A 17,463-nucleotide genomic window follows, 5' to 3' on the forward strand; every position below is an offset into this window, starting at 1 on the left:
ATAATACCCAACAATCCCTTAAGGTAGGAACTACATTGCAAAAGGTACAAGGCTAGGTTTATAGCTATAAAGATTTATCTATACAGCAAGACTTCATTGTAAATGAATATCCAGGTCCATTATTTCCTTATCAGTATTAATGGATAACTCTACCAAAGAGAACTAATTCACATCTCCCTGAGTAATCCCCTGCACAGAGGCCCACAAAACCTTGAGAAGATTCAGTCATCAAATCAGGATGGTTCAAGCTTGGCCTGAGTAAATTGCTTTCAAATATTCATATTCCATCTAAGGTGTCCCTAGATTCTCTGAAACAAGCCCCGATTAAAAGGGAGACCACTTAGGCTCACTATGATCCCAAATGCACAGGCTGATGGAAATATCTGAAAAGAACTATCAAGTTATTAAGTGTTTGCTGTCTTAGGCACTGTGCTAAGTGCTAGGGTTATAAAGAAAAGCAAAAACCAAATAATCTCTCCTCTGCTTTCAAGGAGCTTGGAGATAATAAGCACTGCATTCAAACAAAACACACAGGATAAAATGGAGATAATCATTAGAGGAAGCCACTAGAATCAAGGGTAATCAGTATTTAAAGGAAGCCAGGGGGAAGCCAGGAAATGAGGAGGGACAGAATTTCACGCCTAGGTGAGGACTAGTTAAAATTGGAGAATGGAGATGGAGTATCTTGTATAGGAAATAGCAAGAAGGTTAGTTATCACTGGAAAGTGGAAAGGGAAGGGAGAAGAGGCTGGAGACCAGATTATATGAAGGCCTTTGAATGTCGAATAAGAGTTTTATATTTGATCCTGGAGATGACTAGGAGACACTGGAGTTTATTAAATGGAGTCAGAGATGAGCATGTGGGTCAAATCTGTATTTTAGGAAACTTAACTTACATCTCAGTGAAAGATGAATCATAGCAAGAACTCAACATTTGAAACTGAGGAATGAGCATAGATAGTGGTCAGCTGGATTGCATTGACAAAGACACTCCCACAAAAGCTCACACTTCCAAATATGTTCTGTATGGCTATTATTGTGAGCTCTAATATTATTTAGACAGAGCTGCTAAATGTATTCATCTTCTAGTAAGGTTTATATTTCTTTCCAGGAAACAAAGTCAACAAAAAATTTCACAGGATTGATGTTCTTAATGAGGACTGAAAGGGAAAAGGGACTGAGACTGCCACCCTCTCTCCTCATGTTAACTTAAAAAGCACTGATTTCTTAAACCAGAACAGTACTAACTCTAGATAACTCAAGCAGCTCTACACAATTAAAGTACTTTTCACTACTACTATATGGTACATTTTCAACAGGTGACCTCTTGCTTTAATGAAAGGGTATTTCTTTTATCAACCTCCTCAGCCAATTATTATTATTATTTTTACTTCAGTTACTGATCTTAACAGTTTTTCAACCATTATAATACTAAATTCCTTTTCCAGTCTTCATTACTCACAGTAAATTTTTCCTTAATGCCTCTTTTCTTCCATGAAAGGAAAAATCTGCCTCTCAGGTTTTTATTACAGCGATAATAGCAAAAGAGCAAAAATAACATGGTGTATCTTCCTCCTCTTAAAGGCTAAGATTTAAGCTAGGGAAGCCCTAACAAGCTCTGCAACCAGCTTCATAGATTACATTAAGCAAAAGGTCATTATGCAATCATGACTTTAAATCTAGACTAGGAGAAGGATACCTTTGTAAGCATGTCATGCAGGTTACAATGGGTTTCTAGGTTTGACCTTAAATGGAAGGGGGTAGGTACTCTAGGAAATGACGGTGTTTAGCTCTAGCCACTATAATTGCACAGAATAATTTCCCCCCACTGAAGGGCTGCTGTAGTTACATCGTTCAAAGCAGAACTTCTGAGGGGTTAACAGTAATCCGTCAGAGTTTCTGAGGCTAATTCCCGAGGGTTACAGCAGGATAACAAGCAGTTTTCATGTATTTCATCTATTAACACTCACCTTAAAACCTATGTAAGCCTAACTGCCTGGAAAAGCGCTGGGCTTGGAATGTGAGGTCTTGGCCTTACTACAACCTAGAACTACTTTTGTAACCTCAGGAAAGGTCTCAATTTTTTCATCTGTAAAATAAGGGGGTTGGACTAGAAGACTTTAAAAATTCCTTTGAGATATAAATTTGTGATTGCTTCTTTCTCTCCATGAAATCAAGTTCTCTCTTGCCTCTGCCTGTGTCCTTTCTCCAGTGTGTTGCTCTGTACCTCCTCAGAGTCCTCCTTCCTCTCTCTTCCCCCAATATTTTCTTATTTTCAATTATCTTTTTACTTAACTTGCTATGTGAAGCTTACTTAATCTTTTATATTTGATATACTTACGAAATAAAATTTAATTTTTTTCGAGAGAAAAATATAAGTTAAATTGTGTTATTTAATTTTTCTGTGGTCCTTGACTAATTTTTTCTGGGCTAATGGCTGTCGTTGGACAAAAGATTTCTCAGCCCTGGTTTACCTGAACATCATCAAATGAAAAACCAAAGAGAAAATAAAATTTTTAAAATGGTATTCACAGATATGATTATGATAAAAAAAATTAGCCACAGCAAAATTGGTGAAATGAGAATAAAATGTTTTTGTCCTGTTAAGTAAAAGTTACTTTTATTTTGAGCAATCTGAAAAAAGCCAGGATTTTTAATAGTGCGTAAATATTGAATGCATTAAGAATGTTAGACTTTTTTTTTTTCTAAATTGTTAAATACATCTTCAGCATGCAGCCAAACATCAATTCATATCTTACACAATCCAGAAGTGCATGAGAGTTTCATTTTAGCCTTGAAAGGGATTCTTTTGTGTAGACTGCTCTCTGGAAAATATAGATCACTTAGCAATAATCTTTTGGATAGTATATCTATCTACTGCAAGAAGAACTTGCAAGGGGAAATCAATACAGAAAAAGAGTTTCTTTTGTTGGGAAAGAAGTTACATAATCTTTTTCTGCAGAAATTCAATCATAAAAATATACATTGCCTTAGAATGGCTCTTTTCACCCCCACCATTCCCACCACAGAAATAAAAAACAACCTCCAGAAGTCTTGTCTTATCCTAAGGATTTCCAATAAGCCCATATACCCAACCGTGTTTGCTGTCTAAGATAATTATTAGAAAGCTGGATGAGAATTCAAATATCCTTATCAAGTTGCTTTGCTTCTATAGTATGAGTTGTCTTCTTTCAGTCTATTGTAGGAGAGAATTCTAAAATAGTTTACTTACACTCCAATTTCTATGCAGATAAAGAATCAGTCTTGACAAGGAGCAGCTAATTTAACAGATAGTCCCTCCCACAGACTCGATGCATTCAAATGTATATTAGCTGATGCTTTGAAAAAATGCCAAACATGTATTGTAGAATGCACCTGCTTTAAATGAGTTTATCTGTGTTCACTTTTCTTAGCTCAGATAAAATATTTCACCAAAGTTGAGGACACATGAAAATCAGATGACTATTGAGTAAAACTGAAAACTTACCCTAAAAAAAGAATTAACAATGTTTCCTCTATTTCTAGAACATCTTTTAGTTCATAATAAAATATAATGTAAAATTCAACCAGGTCGTTGCTGAAAAATCATATTTTAGTGGAGCCTACTCAGAGGGTAAGTTATATATGCTGAAACAAAATCAGTGGTATTTTATAATTATGTCAACGTGGGTGTGTGTGTGTGTGTGTGTGTGTGTGTGTTTCCTTTCCTCCTTCCTTAGATTATATATATATATTTTAAAAGATGAAATATATATAGGATACCAATCCAATCTCTACATCTTAGGCTACCTATAGAATAGAGAACTTAGGCTGAACCTTAGTAATGGTTCCCTATAGTAATAGTTTGAAGAGGATTTCTACAACAAATTTAACACAAGACACTAGCTTATATCCCTTGATTCTTTAAAATAACAACCAAAAAATTCTGATACTCCTTAGTTTTAAATATTGTTAAAGTTTCAGTAGGTTCAACTTAGATAAATATGTTAAAAGTCTCGGTGGATATCAACAAATGATAAAGACTGATTAGGAAAATGTTGGTAACTGTCCTTTACCATATAGTACCAAAAATCTCAACTATAAAAGTCAATTTGGCTACTGAGGAAAGCTTGTTTGAGTGTCATAACTCACTGATCAGCTAGCCAGCATAACTAACTAACTAACTATGATGTGGATTTTTATTTGCAAATATTAGTAAACTAGTGATATAATCAAAAAAGTGATGCCTGAAATAATTTGGTTCCCAGATAACAGCTATTATAACTCTTTTGTTTCTTTAGGAAATAACTATTTTAAATTTAAGATAACAATATCTTTCGCTTCTACACTGGGTTCTTTTCTAAGGCTTTGTACAAAAATTTATAGTCATGATATGCCAAAAGCCAAAGGTCTTTGTAAACAAAAGAACTAAAATAACCAGGTTCAATTCTGAACAAAACTTCCAACAACATGCAACTGGCAGGAACATGTGCGCCACATAAGCTGAAGCACTTTTTCAGAGAAATTCTATTACTCAATAGAAAAATATTTGTTATTACCTCTGTTAACCTAACAGGACACTTTCTGAGGATAAACGTCTTTGTTAGACATTTCTACCATGGGTAGAAATGATAGAGACAGAAGGATGCTTCACAAGATATTGTACAACAGGCTTTATAGTGCAAAAATATAATTAATGTACAAAATGTACTATGCTTTAAAAACAAAATTATGATGTCTTGGGGTAAGAAGAGTAGTTTTAGGGCAAAAACATATTTGATCTGCATTGGGACAAGAAAGGGACAGAAAGAAAGATCTGGAGGAAGATTAACTTACTCCAGAGTGGAAATGAGCACCAAGTTCTAGGTAAAGATACTTATACTTTTCAGGTGACAGCACAGGGAACACACTTTCTACAATTATAGTCAGATCAGCCCCCAGCTAATCCTCCTTAAGGAATCATCTAGCTGTGTCTCATAGCAATGCTTAAGTTTACCAGGATATCACTGATGATAAAATAATAAGATTTTTTTTCCACCCTCAAGAACAGTACTAATTTTAGAAGCAATGGTGATGTAAATCCACCTACAAAAGAGTTTATATAGAGAATATGGGACTAAGAAGTACAATGGAGAACTATGAACATTCAGTCCCTTAGGAAAAAAGCTAATATTTAGAATACACCCAATGTCATTATCCTTACAAAATGAGGCAATGTGATAAGCATGCAAGAGATTGAAATTAGGATTAGATGATTTCATTTCTAGACCAAATTTGTAACTAACTATATAATCTAAAAAATAGTATCTCTATTTCTTCATATGCAAAATGGGGATATCAGCTGTCTTACCTCCCTGACAGGGGTGTTGGAAGGACCAAGAAAGCTTTGTGTATGTATGAATGTGTGGCACATGCTGAGAAAAACAATGTCTACTGTGTGTTATAAAGAATGGGTAATTATAGACGTGGCCGCTCAAGCAGGCAGACCAAGAAATAGAATGAAAGCTGATATGTACAGAAGTTGTTCAGAACTTAATGAAGAAAAATCTTAGTGAGTAGAACTATTGGAGTTTAGATATGTAGATTACCAAATTTCTGACTTTTACCAGGGATGTGATACGTGAACTTTAAAAAAGGAAAATTGAAAAATGCTTGTTTTTTAAAATAGTTATCGAATGGTAGGTAGAAAGAAAGAAAAATGGGGGAAAAAAAAAGTAGAGACTATAAGGGTAAAGAGGAAAATTGGGTCCTGAGAGGAAAAAGACTTCATGGGAAGACATATTATGAGAACCTACTTTATAAGGGATAAGTCCACAAAGAGATTTCATGTTAGGGATGAGGATTCTGTTTAAAATTCATTTGATATAGTCAAGAGGTAAACCTACAATAAAATTTAAAAATGTATGCAAAATCAGAGAAACAGGATCAGAAATAATAAATGAAACTTAAATAGTTCATTGAAGTTTTACACTGAAGCAATTTACATGTATATTTACATGTACTCATTTCATTTAAGCCTCAAAAACCTCTTTACTGATAAAGGATCTGGAAACTCAGAAGGATAGCGTATCAATGTGTCAATGACAAAATCTGAACATAGGTCCTGAGTCTAGCACTTTCAAACTGTCTTGAGTGGAACTGAAAGGACTTATGTGCAATAAAGATGAGAAAGGTCATGAAAGTTACTATCTTTTCTTATCATTTTATGTTTGTTAATAGCCCATAATTCATTTTTCAAATGCTGGATAACCAGGCACATATAAGTATACATATACATGCAAACAAGTTGATAAAGCATGCTACCCACCTCTTGAAAGAGGCCAATGGCCTCAAAATGTAGAATAATGAGTGTTTTGCAAAGAGCCAATGTGGAATTTCTTTTGTCTGGCTATTCATGATAGTTATGAAGTGTTTTTGTTTTTCCAGTGGGGGAATGCAGATATGAGAAGGAAAAATGGATGGAAAAAAGGAAGGACACAAGTATTTTTTTTAATGCACAGGAAAAAACAGAATAAAGGCCAGCAAGATTCACAAAGAGGATAGGTTTAAAAGTTTCATGTTGAACTTTATATTTAAAACAAACAAACAGTAGATTTAATAGTTTTATATAGCATTTTATTTACCTGATGGTATTTATTGACCTTACTATTGCATTTGAAATAAAAGATTATATATATATATATATATATATATAATATGCAAAAACGATAACAGAAAAGCTGGAGCAAGAGTAAACAAAACATGTAAAACTGAATGAAGAAAAAGGGAAGATGTAAAAATGAAGGATGGCTCTATAAGAATTCTTGGCATACAATTCAGAGTAAGATTTCTGAAAAAGATACTGAAAAATGAAAAGAAATGAAGAGGGAAAAAATTTCATATGTGGGAATTCTGGCAGTATTATAACAGAACAAAAAAGTAATAAACTATTTTCTGAAGTCAATTTCTTAAATACTAGTTAGGTATGGTTCCCATCAAAAGAGATCTTTCCTGTGGTCACTTGGAGTAAGAAGACTAAATTAAAAAAAAGACTTCATATTTGCTGTCATTAAAAAAAAAGAAAAAGAAAAAGAAAGTTGAGTGTGAGAAGTACAGAATTGTTTATCTATCTATTTTTTAGCATTAAGGTGGAATAATTACAGCTGGAGAAAAAATTTCAATTTTCACCTGTCCTCACTGAAATGCTGGTGGGAAATGAGGGCACTATTGATGGGGAAAGTTAATATGAAGAAATACAACTTGTGAAAAGGAGAAGGTAAACAAAGATTTTAGAATAAAGGACACAGCCTGAAGAGACAAAGAGGAAAATCAGGAAAAATAGAAAACATATTTGTGGAATTTAAGATAAAGGGATTAAACATATACTATAGAAGTTACATAGATGAAAAAAACTAGGTCAAATGTGAAATAGCACATGTTTTATATAACAAATTTGCTTATTAAAGCCAGAATAAACATCTGTCTAAGAGAATGGTATAAGGAAGAGGAAACCTAGCTAAATTTTGTCTTTGGAAGTACTATAATAAAAGATAAAAAAAAAAAAGGAAAAACAAAAAGGAAAGAAAAAAGGGAAAGAAGAAAGACTCCTAGGGTGGCCAGAATGCTAAAGTAACTTAGAAGAACTGCATGGAAGAATAGAACACATCATGGAAAAGGAGAAAAAGGAATAGATGGAAGGAAAACCAAGACAACTGAAATGTTCAGTGTTTTTATGAGAGAGAGAAATAATTCTTTTGAAAAAGCTATTGGTTTGTTTGGTAAGGAGAAATTAATTGTAAATATGACTAATATATAAATAATTTTTATAAAACCTAGGAATCTAGAATGAGAATATCTAAAAGAGTTCTTTGAAAAAGATGCAGCTAGACCAATGTGAGGTATCATTATGACTTAAGTCAAATGACTGCTAAAAAACAAATCCATCGACAATCGAGAAACCTTATTTTAGTCATTTATTTCAACATCCTCCTCAGCAAGCCTCACCAAGTATTACCCTGCAGGCTCACTGGCCCAACTGGCGGGGATTCTGAATTCTATCCCCGCCTCTTCTACCCACACTCTCTGGTAGTAATCCTACAAACATGAAACAGCCCAGAAGAAAGCAGGAAAGGAAAGAAAGAAGGGAGGGGGAGGGGGAAGCAGTATGCATCATCAATAAGCTACAGTCAGCCCCAGATAGCTAATAGTTGTATATATTAGATAAGTTATGTAAATACATTTCTCTTGTTTTCTGTTTGAATCTGGGATTTCTCTGGGATGGGAACCTACTCACCAACCATGTCTCTGGATGATGAGAATGGACAGACTTGTCAATCTGAATAGGGCACTAAGAGGTTAATTGCTTTGTCCAGGCTCACAAGGTCAATGTATATAAGAGGTGAGACTTGAACCTGACTCCAAGCCCTATCAAGGATGCCTATTGTGCATGCACAATTGAGTATACTAGCACAGGGAACAATATTCAGCCTTTAAGTATGTGTCCACAAAAACCTGTTAGTTAGTTAGTTAGTTATTCATTCGTTCGTTCATTCATTCATTCATTCATTCATTTATTTATTTATGGCTGAGACAGGGTTAAGTGACAGAGCTAGGAAGTGTTAAGTCTGAGGCAAGATTTGAACTCAGATCCTCCTGACTTCAGGGCTGGTGCTTTATCCACTGCGCCACCTAAATGGCCCTAGGCAAACCAGTAGCAGCAGCAGCAGCAGTAGCAGCACTACCATCACCACCACCACCTGCAAAATGGGGCGCTTTAGCTAGATGAAATGGATTAAATCTAAGAGCCTATGAACCAGTAAAAAATGGCAAAGAATAATGTATTACTGCTCAAAAGAACTGATAGATCATTCTGAGTGGGAAAAGAAAACTATGTTTCAAAAGGAGTTTAGGAGAGGTGAAACTAGATGAAAACATGGAAGAAGTCTATCAAAAAATGATACGTACTAAAGATTTCTAAATTAAAGGACAAATCAAATATTAAATTATTAAATAAAATTTATACATCTATATTAGTATCAATGTGAAAACATGAAACTTTTTTATTTTAGTATTTTTCTCTCAATTATATGTAGAAACATTTTTCTTTTCATTTTAAAAAATTTTAAGTTCCAGAATCAACCTCCTCCCCCCTGCAAGATAAGCAATTTGATATAGGTTATAAAAAACATGAAACTTTTAAATGAAAACTTATGTTATTGAGGTCCCTTGTTTTATTTTGACTCTATATATAGAAACATGAAATTGTTTAATGCTGTTCTTGTACCTCAGAAAGTTTAGGTATATTTGGGTAGTAGGATGGCATTAATTTTTTTTTTAAATGAAAGATTTGTGAACATGCAAATTCTACATGACAAATAAAAATATTAATTTAATCAATTGTAGTATAAATAAATTGTCAGACTAAATCTTGGATGATAAAAAGTTTAATAAACATATGGAAAAAATATGAGAATTTGGATAGGATGTTTTCTGAATTTCAATAATATTCAATAATGTAGGCTCTTGGCCAGTAGAATGAATTGAAAGATCATCTATAGATATAGATATAAATATATAGATTAAAACTGGCTAACTGGCTGAGGTGAGGCAGTTATCTTGTTGACATGTAAAGAAGCAGAGAATGCATTCGTTAATTATTGGTTTTGCAAAGATCATTGGGTACATTTTAAGCTTAAAGATGTGTAGTTTTTAATGACTCAAACATAACTGTGAACCTGAATGCTGGAACATCAACTAGTACTTTTTGTACCAAGGGTACATACCACAAACTGCCTGGGCAACAGGCAAAAAAACCAGAAAAACAAACCAACTCAGTCTTAGTCATGGAAAGTGAAGATGCATACATACTGCCCTGCAGTACCTTAATGCTTCTTTATTTAATGAATTATTGTTGATAACTAACTGCTAAAGCAAGTTGTTTCTTTATGCAAATAAAATCAAGTAACATCTCCATCAAGTTAGCTTGAATGCTGTAAAGCTGTAGTAGTAGTAACTTATATAACGCATAGATGCTTTTGGAAAGGAGACAAAAAGAGTTTGAAGCTCTTTCTTTTCCACTTCAAAAAATCACATTATGCTGGAAGGAACCTCAAGAATCATTTCATCTAGACGTAAATCTGGAAGGAACCTTAAAGATCACCTCTGTCCAACTTCCTCATTTTATGGCTTGGAGGCAAAAAGCCCAATATTGATGACAAAAAAGGACAGCCAGCTTGTTGAAATTTGATTCTTAGTGGAAACTGAGAGGATGCTCATCAATTGGAGAATGGTTGAATAAATTGTGGTATATGAATGTTATGGAATATTATTGTTCGGTAAGAAATGACCAGCAGGATGATTTTTAAAGGCCTGGAGAAACTTACATGAACTGATGCTGAGTGAAATGAGCAGGACCAGGAAATCATTATATACTTCAACAACAGTACTATATGATAACCAATTCTGATGAACCAAATCAGTTCCAATAGAGCAGTAATGAACTGAACCAGCTACACCCAGGGAAAGTACTCTGGGAGATGACTGTGAATTCCCAATCCCTCTTTCTTTGTCTGCCTGCATTTTTGATTTCCTTCACAGGCTAATAGTACACTATTTCAAACTCCGATTCTTTTTGTACAGCAAAATAACTGTTAGAACATATATGCTTTAACATAATTAACATGTATTGGTCAACCTGCCATTGGGGGCAGGGATGAGGGGAAGGAGGGGAAAAACTGGAAGAAAAGGTTTGGCAATTGTCAATGCTGTAAAATTACCCTTGCATATATAACTTGTAAATAAAAAGCTATAAAAAAAAAAAAAGAAAAAAAGAAATTTGATTCTTCTCTGCAGTATCAGTCCTTCCAGAACAGTAGGCCTAGTTTCATGACTGAGGAAAAGCAGCTAAATAGGAAAAGGAAACGCTGAGTTCTTCCAGTTGAGTACTGACACCCTTTCTTCTTATTCCTTCTCTAGGCTCTATTTTGTGAGTTTTAGCTAGGGCAGTCAAAATTTTATAAGATATACAAAATCCTCAGTTAAGAGGCCCCTGTTAATACTAGGAAGAAGTCAGGGACTGAGGAGTTGTCTTCTTTTTCTTACTTCAAGCTTTCCTGTCTTTAAGAAGACATCCTCTCTCCTTCTCCAATTTTCTCTGCCTCTGTTACAAAGGTGTTGATGTTGAAGAAATCTCCTTGCTGGACTATAGCCTGGTCTCCCTCCCCATTCCTAGACCAAACTAGAACTCCAATTATAGCTCTGGGACTTTGGGAATGAAGCAAAGCTGCTCTAAACCCTGTGCAGCTGAGGAACTAAGGACAACATTCTACTTCTAACCTTCCCGGGTCTTTCCCTGAGCCTAGAGCTCAATAGTATTAAAAGCAAGTAGGACTAACTTATTCCTACATAATATATGTACATAATATCCCAACATATATTATCCATACAATCTTGAAGTGTACTGGGATCTTCATTATAGGACTTTAATATTTGAAACTGTATCTAATAATCTATAAGAGTATTGCATTTTGACTCACATTTTCTCATAAGAATAAACTTTTTAGTGAGTGTGAAAAGTAGTCAAATAATGTTGATATTACTTAGAATTCAGTCTTTAGTCAAAAACCACACATACGAAAAAGGCTGAAAAACAGTCATTTTTCTCTAATTACTGGTCTTACTCCATATTTCATCCTTTTTAAACACTTACCTCTTTGACACTGTGTGTTACTGCCCATATTAGGAAAACTCTTGACATCACCTGGAAAGAAGTCAGCACTACAGAAGAGGGAACAATTCCTGAAAAATATTTTAGTATTGATAAGTTCATTGATTTGAGTATGTAGTATTTTAAAAACTAACTGCATTCCAAATTTAGCATTAGAGTTAATCTTGCCAATATATTATAACAAAATGTTTCTTTGCTCAGAAACTATATGAGATAATAAACCCCATAAACTAGGAATCTTGACTCAAAATATAAAGCACAATCTCTGGAAATAAGATTCAGTTAAAAAAAAAAAAAAAGCTTTTCAAATAATCAATAAGCAAACCCCATAAGAAAAATTTTAATGTGTTCTCCCCTCCCTACCATTTAGGTAAAAACACAAACATTCACTTAACCATAAAGGCTGATTAAAGAAGAGGAATTAAAAGAATGTATCTTCCTTCCTTCTTTGAATAGGTGAGAAGAGTAATAAGGAATACTACTTGTGTGTTGGTTAGCTTTGATGTACTAGTTTTTTCTTTTTTATTATAAGGAATAGCTCTCTGGATAGGAAAAGTGGGAGAAAAATAAAAGTAATTTAGAAACAAAAGATCAAAAAAATAAAATTGTACTTAAAAAAAGGAACCGTCATTTTAAAATGTCACTTTAATCCTGTAGTTAACTCTAGATCTCAAAAACCTTTTGTTCCTTTGTCAAGTGAGATATGAGATCAATGAATACACAAACAGCACCATTTTTGTCTTTCTATCCTCTAGGGTCTATATAACATAGTGACTTGGTTAAGGCATCATGTGGCATTCAGTAATTGATGAAGTACTACTTAATAAAATATGGATCTTAACAAGTACTCCTGTTCTATATGTCTTTAATTTCCGGCCAAAAAATCTATTTAATCATTTTCTTGGCCATGTCTCTCTCTGGGAGCTTTTTATACATGGCCCTATATATCCTATCTAAAGTCCTCTGTACTATCCTTCTCTGACTTCAAAACTTTATTCAGGAACTATATTCAGATTAGCGCCTCTCTTCTCTCTTTTTTAAAGGTTAATTGAAGAATTCATTTCAATAAGTATTTATTAAGAACTATGTGTTACTAATATATTATTGGTAGAGTTGTGAACTGATCTGATCATTCTGGAGAGCAGTTTGGAACTGTGCCCAAAGGGCTATCAAACTGTGCGTATCCTTTGACCCAGCAGTGCCTCTAATGGGTGTGTATTCCAAAGAGATCTTAAAAGAGGGAAAGGGACCTGTATGTGCACGAATGTTTGGGGCAGCCCTCTTTGTAGTGGCCAGAAACTGGAAACTGAGTGGATGCCCATCAATTGGAGAATGGCTGAATAAGTTATGGTATATGACTGTTGTGGAATATTATTTTTCTGTAGCGATCAGGAGGATGATTTCAGAGGCTTGGAGAGACCTATATGAACTGATGTTAAGTGAAGTGAATAGAACCAGGAGAACAATGTACATGGTAGCAACAAAATTAAATTGTGATCAATTCTGATGGATGTGACTCTTTACAGCAGCGAGGTGATTTAGGCCAGTTCCGATGGTCTTGTGATGGAGATAGCCGTCTGCACCCAGAGAGAGGACTGTGGGAATTGAGTGTGGGTCACAACATAGTATTTTCACCTTGTTGTTTGCTTTTCTTTTTTCTTTCTCATTTTTTTTTTCCTTTTTGACCTAATTTTTCTTGGGTAACATGATAATTGTGGAAATACGTATGGAAGAATAGCACATGTTTAACAAGCTGTCTGAGGGAAGGATGAGGGGAGGGAAAAGAGGAAGAAAAAATTTAGAACATGAGGTTTTGCAAGGGTGAATTTTGAAAATTATCTTTGTAAGTATTTTTAAAATAAAAAGCAACTATTTAAAAAATAATTATTATGCTAGGCACTGGGGATGAAAGGAAACATTTTGCCCTCCAGATATTTACCTTATACAGGGAGGAAACTATATATACATATATATTTATATATGTATATATAGTTGGGAAAAATATAAAATACATACAGAATGATATAGTGAGGAGGGCATACACTAAGAACTGGAAAATTACAAAATATCTTAAGTTCAAACTTGAAGGGAACCAGAGATATCAAAAGGAAGGGTAGAACTTCCCAAGCTTGAAGGACAGCCTCGCCAAAGGCATGGATGGGTCCAGGAACAGCAAGTAAGCTAGACTGCATTATGTAAATGACAGTAATTAATGTAAGGTGGCACCAGATTGTTAAGGCCTTTAAATTTTAGTCATAAAGAAGAGCTTCAATTTTATCTTACAAATAGGAGGAAGACAGAATCTTCTTGAAAAGGGAGTAACAGGGTCAGATTTGAGCTTCAGGAATGGAAGGCTGACAGCTATGGGGGAAATGGTTTAGAGAGTGGAGAGAATAAAAGCGGAAAGATCTATTAGAAGACTACACTAGGAGTCTAAGCAAAAAGAAGATAGAGGCTTACAAAATAACTAGGCCCATTTATGATATATTTATTATGTGTTAAGAGTTACTGTGCATTTGTACCATCCCTTTACTTTACTCTGAGCTCCATTAGGGTCAGAATTGTTTGTTATCTAAGCTTTCTCTTGAAGGACCAATTACAGGACATAAGAGGTATTTAAAACAAGTCTATACAAACACCACATCATGCAAACAGTAATCAACAGTTATGATTCATGGTGTGAATTTGATTTCTTGCTGTTAAATATGAAGCTTGGTCAAGTTACTGAAAACAGTGTGGCAGCGTTATCACAAATGTGATCTTAGACAAATCTCAATCTTTCTGGCTCTTGGTTTCCTTATCTATCAAAGAAAGGGCTTAATTCTAATTTTTATTTTTGTAGCAGCTTACCTGAAGTGTGGATAAAGCATTTAGAAAGAAATCAACAGTGTGTGACAGGCAATTTTGTGGAAAGAACTACAAAATGACAATACACCACAGAAAAAACCTCAACAAATTTTTTCTTTCACTTGTCAGATAGTGGAGAGCTACATTCAAAGATATCCTGATAATAAGGTGATTGGAGATATAATGCCCCCTAATTTCTCTTTGCAGAAGATATTGTTGTGCCACAGTTCTCTTTTATTGTCCTGACTCAGTTTCCCTAATTGTCCTGACTTGGTTTCCCTGAATTGTTCTGCCTCAGTTCCTAACTGTTCTGCAATGCCACCTCTCCCTCCTAACTATGATGATCCAGATAAGGAGAAAGACCTTCAATCTTAGACATCATAACCCCAGCCCTTCCCTACTCATCAGAATGCCTCCCCTGACCCTGTCAGAACCAGATTGTTAGTCCCTTGTCAGAACTGGATTGTTAGTACCCTTTCCTGCTCTCACTCTGCTCCTGCCTTGGTCTACCCCCTGGAAGCTTGGCGTCTCGTACATAAAAATGTCATTGAGAACTCTCATTGGCTGCTGGATTCTTGGGGACCATAGTCTTATTCAGCCCTGGAACCAAACCATGGATCCATTTGGTCCCAGTAAATCTCTCCCTTTTAAATAAAATGTTAGAAACTCTTTAATCTCTATCTTGTCTCAGTTTCTTGGGCATTACAATATTATCCCAATGTTTAACAGATGGGAAAGCATGGCTACACTTACTCAAGGGGCAAGGACATTTGAAAATTACTTTGTATTTGCAAAAAGCTAGTTGCTACTCCTAGATTTGTCAAATACAATTTGTAGAGTAAGGGTATTGTTGTGATTTGCCCATCTTTCTCATTTGACCATAAAAGAAATATGGAAATATTGCAGAGCTGACATTCGACATATGCTTCTATTTTACATCTTCTTATAAATGCTTTCTTACATTTTATATTTTTGTCCATTTGCCACATAAGTCTATATACTGCAATTTCCCAAAGCAACTATGGAGTGCACAATTTAGGGTGCTAGAATTGTACAGAAAGTTAAGGATAGCAGTAAAAGAAGAAAAACAGCAGAAAAGATTAGAGAGAATAAAGAAAGTAGAGTTAAAAGAAGTAACATTCTAAAAAGTCAATTAAACTCAGCACATATATATACACAGTTCAATAAGGCAAAAACCTGTGGTCCTATCTGATAGTATTCCCTTCTACAACACTAGGTTCCAGCTGCACTTGGTTACAAGGATCTCAAAATAATAAGACACATCCTTCAAGATCAGAAATTAAAGAATTAAAAGTTATAACTAGACAAATATTTCTTATAATCCATGGTGAAAGGACATTGGGCTATTCAAGGAAGATAATCAGCCCCCACCCTAAATAACAGATTTGGGAGCTAGGGATTTTTAAAATACTTCAAAGGAAACCTGGAGGAAAGGATTCTCGGTGTCATTCCTTCAGAATCAGAGTACTGTTTTTTCCATCCTTCAACCCCACTTCCTCCAAAAGGTCAATAAATTGGATAAATTATCCCAAATATACTATTCCAAAAACAATGGTCCTTAGCTGGCACTGAAGACGACATGAGAATTCCTCATTGCCAAAAATAAAACAGCACCCCAAATTTTGAGGATTTTTTCTCCCATATTCTTCCTTAATATCATTTGTTCCTGTACTTAAATCTAGCATTGTTTTTTTCCCTCCTTTCTGAAGACTAGAATATCAGATCACCAAATTTGTTGGGAATTGTTTGGGTAGTGAGAGCCAATAAGTTTTAAATAATGGCCTAAGGCACCTGAAGTACATTCATTTCAACAACTATTTCAATAAGAGGCATGCCTTTTTATTTTCTTTTGGTGTCCTAACTATATTTTTGATGGCTTTAGGATGTTCCAATTTTGAACTCTGATAAGCATGGATTTATTTATGAAGTATGTATCACCAAAATTCCAATTATTTTCTCTCTGCAGATGATAAAAAACTATAAAATATCTAGAACCAAATGAACCCGCATTGTTACTCATAGGTTCTATTGTATGAGAGCAATTTCCCCTAATCGCTGCATTATTATTCATTAACATTTCTATGGAAACTTAAACTTATAAGCTGCTATACAAATTTAAAAAAAATTTATTAGTGTTTTAAATATTTCAAGCATGCGCCTAATTGGGACTGAAGAAGAATGGCATGTAATACACACTTAGAGAAAAGTAAGTACCATTTCTTTTCAATAGATCAGTTCAATCAACATTTATTAAGTATCTATATATAAAAAAATAAGTACAAGCAGGGAAGTGGTAATAAAGTTTAGATAAGACACAGGCCTTAACATCAGGAAGCCTACTCTGATAAGAGGATATCACACCAGAATAGCTATCTACATTTTATTTTGTGGCTAAGCACATATTTTACGTAAATGATTCATTCTGCAATGGCTTTATTAATCTTTTCATCTTTCATGTGACATTAAGAAGTGCAAGAATTATGCAAAAAGGGGCTGCATCACAATTATTCCAAAAGTAGTTTAGAAAGATTGGCAAAATGATGAGGAAACAGGAATACTAATGCCTCTGAATTTAAAATAGTTTGCTAAAAATATGATGGTTAAGTGATCAAAGCAACGTGGAAAAAAGTGCTATGCAAAGTCTGAATGGGAAAGAAATTAAGAATTAAAGAAGGGACATCAGGAAAAGTTTTGTGGCTAAGGTTTCATTTGATTAGATTTTAAAGATACTTCATTCTACTGAAGTACCTGGAGGGAAGAGTTCTCCAGTCATAGAAGAAAGCATGAGCTTTTGTTCAAAAACAAGGAAACTTAGGGGACAAAGGGTGGTCAAGTTTGATTAGCACACAGAATTTATTGGGAGGAGAGGGGACCAGTGAATCCTAGATAAAAGCTGGAAAAGTAAGAGAATG

General features: G+C 34.5%; 1 protein-coding gene across 1 annotated transcript in view; it reads right to left on the reverse strand.

The window, feature by feature from the left end:
• HACD2 (3-hydroxyacyl-CoA dehydratase 2) overlaps nucleotides 1-17,463 on the reverse strand; it is a 93,591-nt gene that overhangs the window by 31,079 nt on the left and 45,049 nt on the right. Inside the window, exon 4 of the mRNA XM_051985427.1 lies at nucleotides 11,666-11,754. Within this exon, the coding sequence (XP_051841387.1) occupies nucleotides 11,666-11,754 (89 nt within the window). The remainder of the gene's footprint in view (nucleotides 1-11,665; nucleotides 11,755-17,463) is intronic.

This window comes from Antechinus flavipes, chromosome 3 (genome assembly GCF_016432865.1).
Source record: "Antechinus flavipes isolate AdamAnt ecotype Samford, QLD, Australia chromosome 3, AdamAnt_v2, whole genome shotgun sequence".
Lineage (NCBI taxonomy): Eukaryota > Metazoa > Chordata > Mammalia > Dasyuromorphia > Dasyuridae > Antechinus > Antechinus flavipes.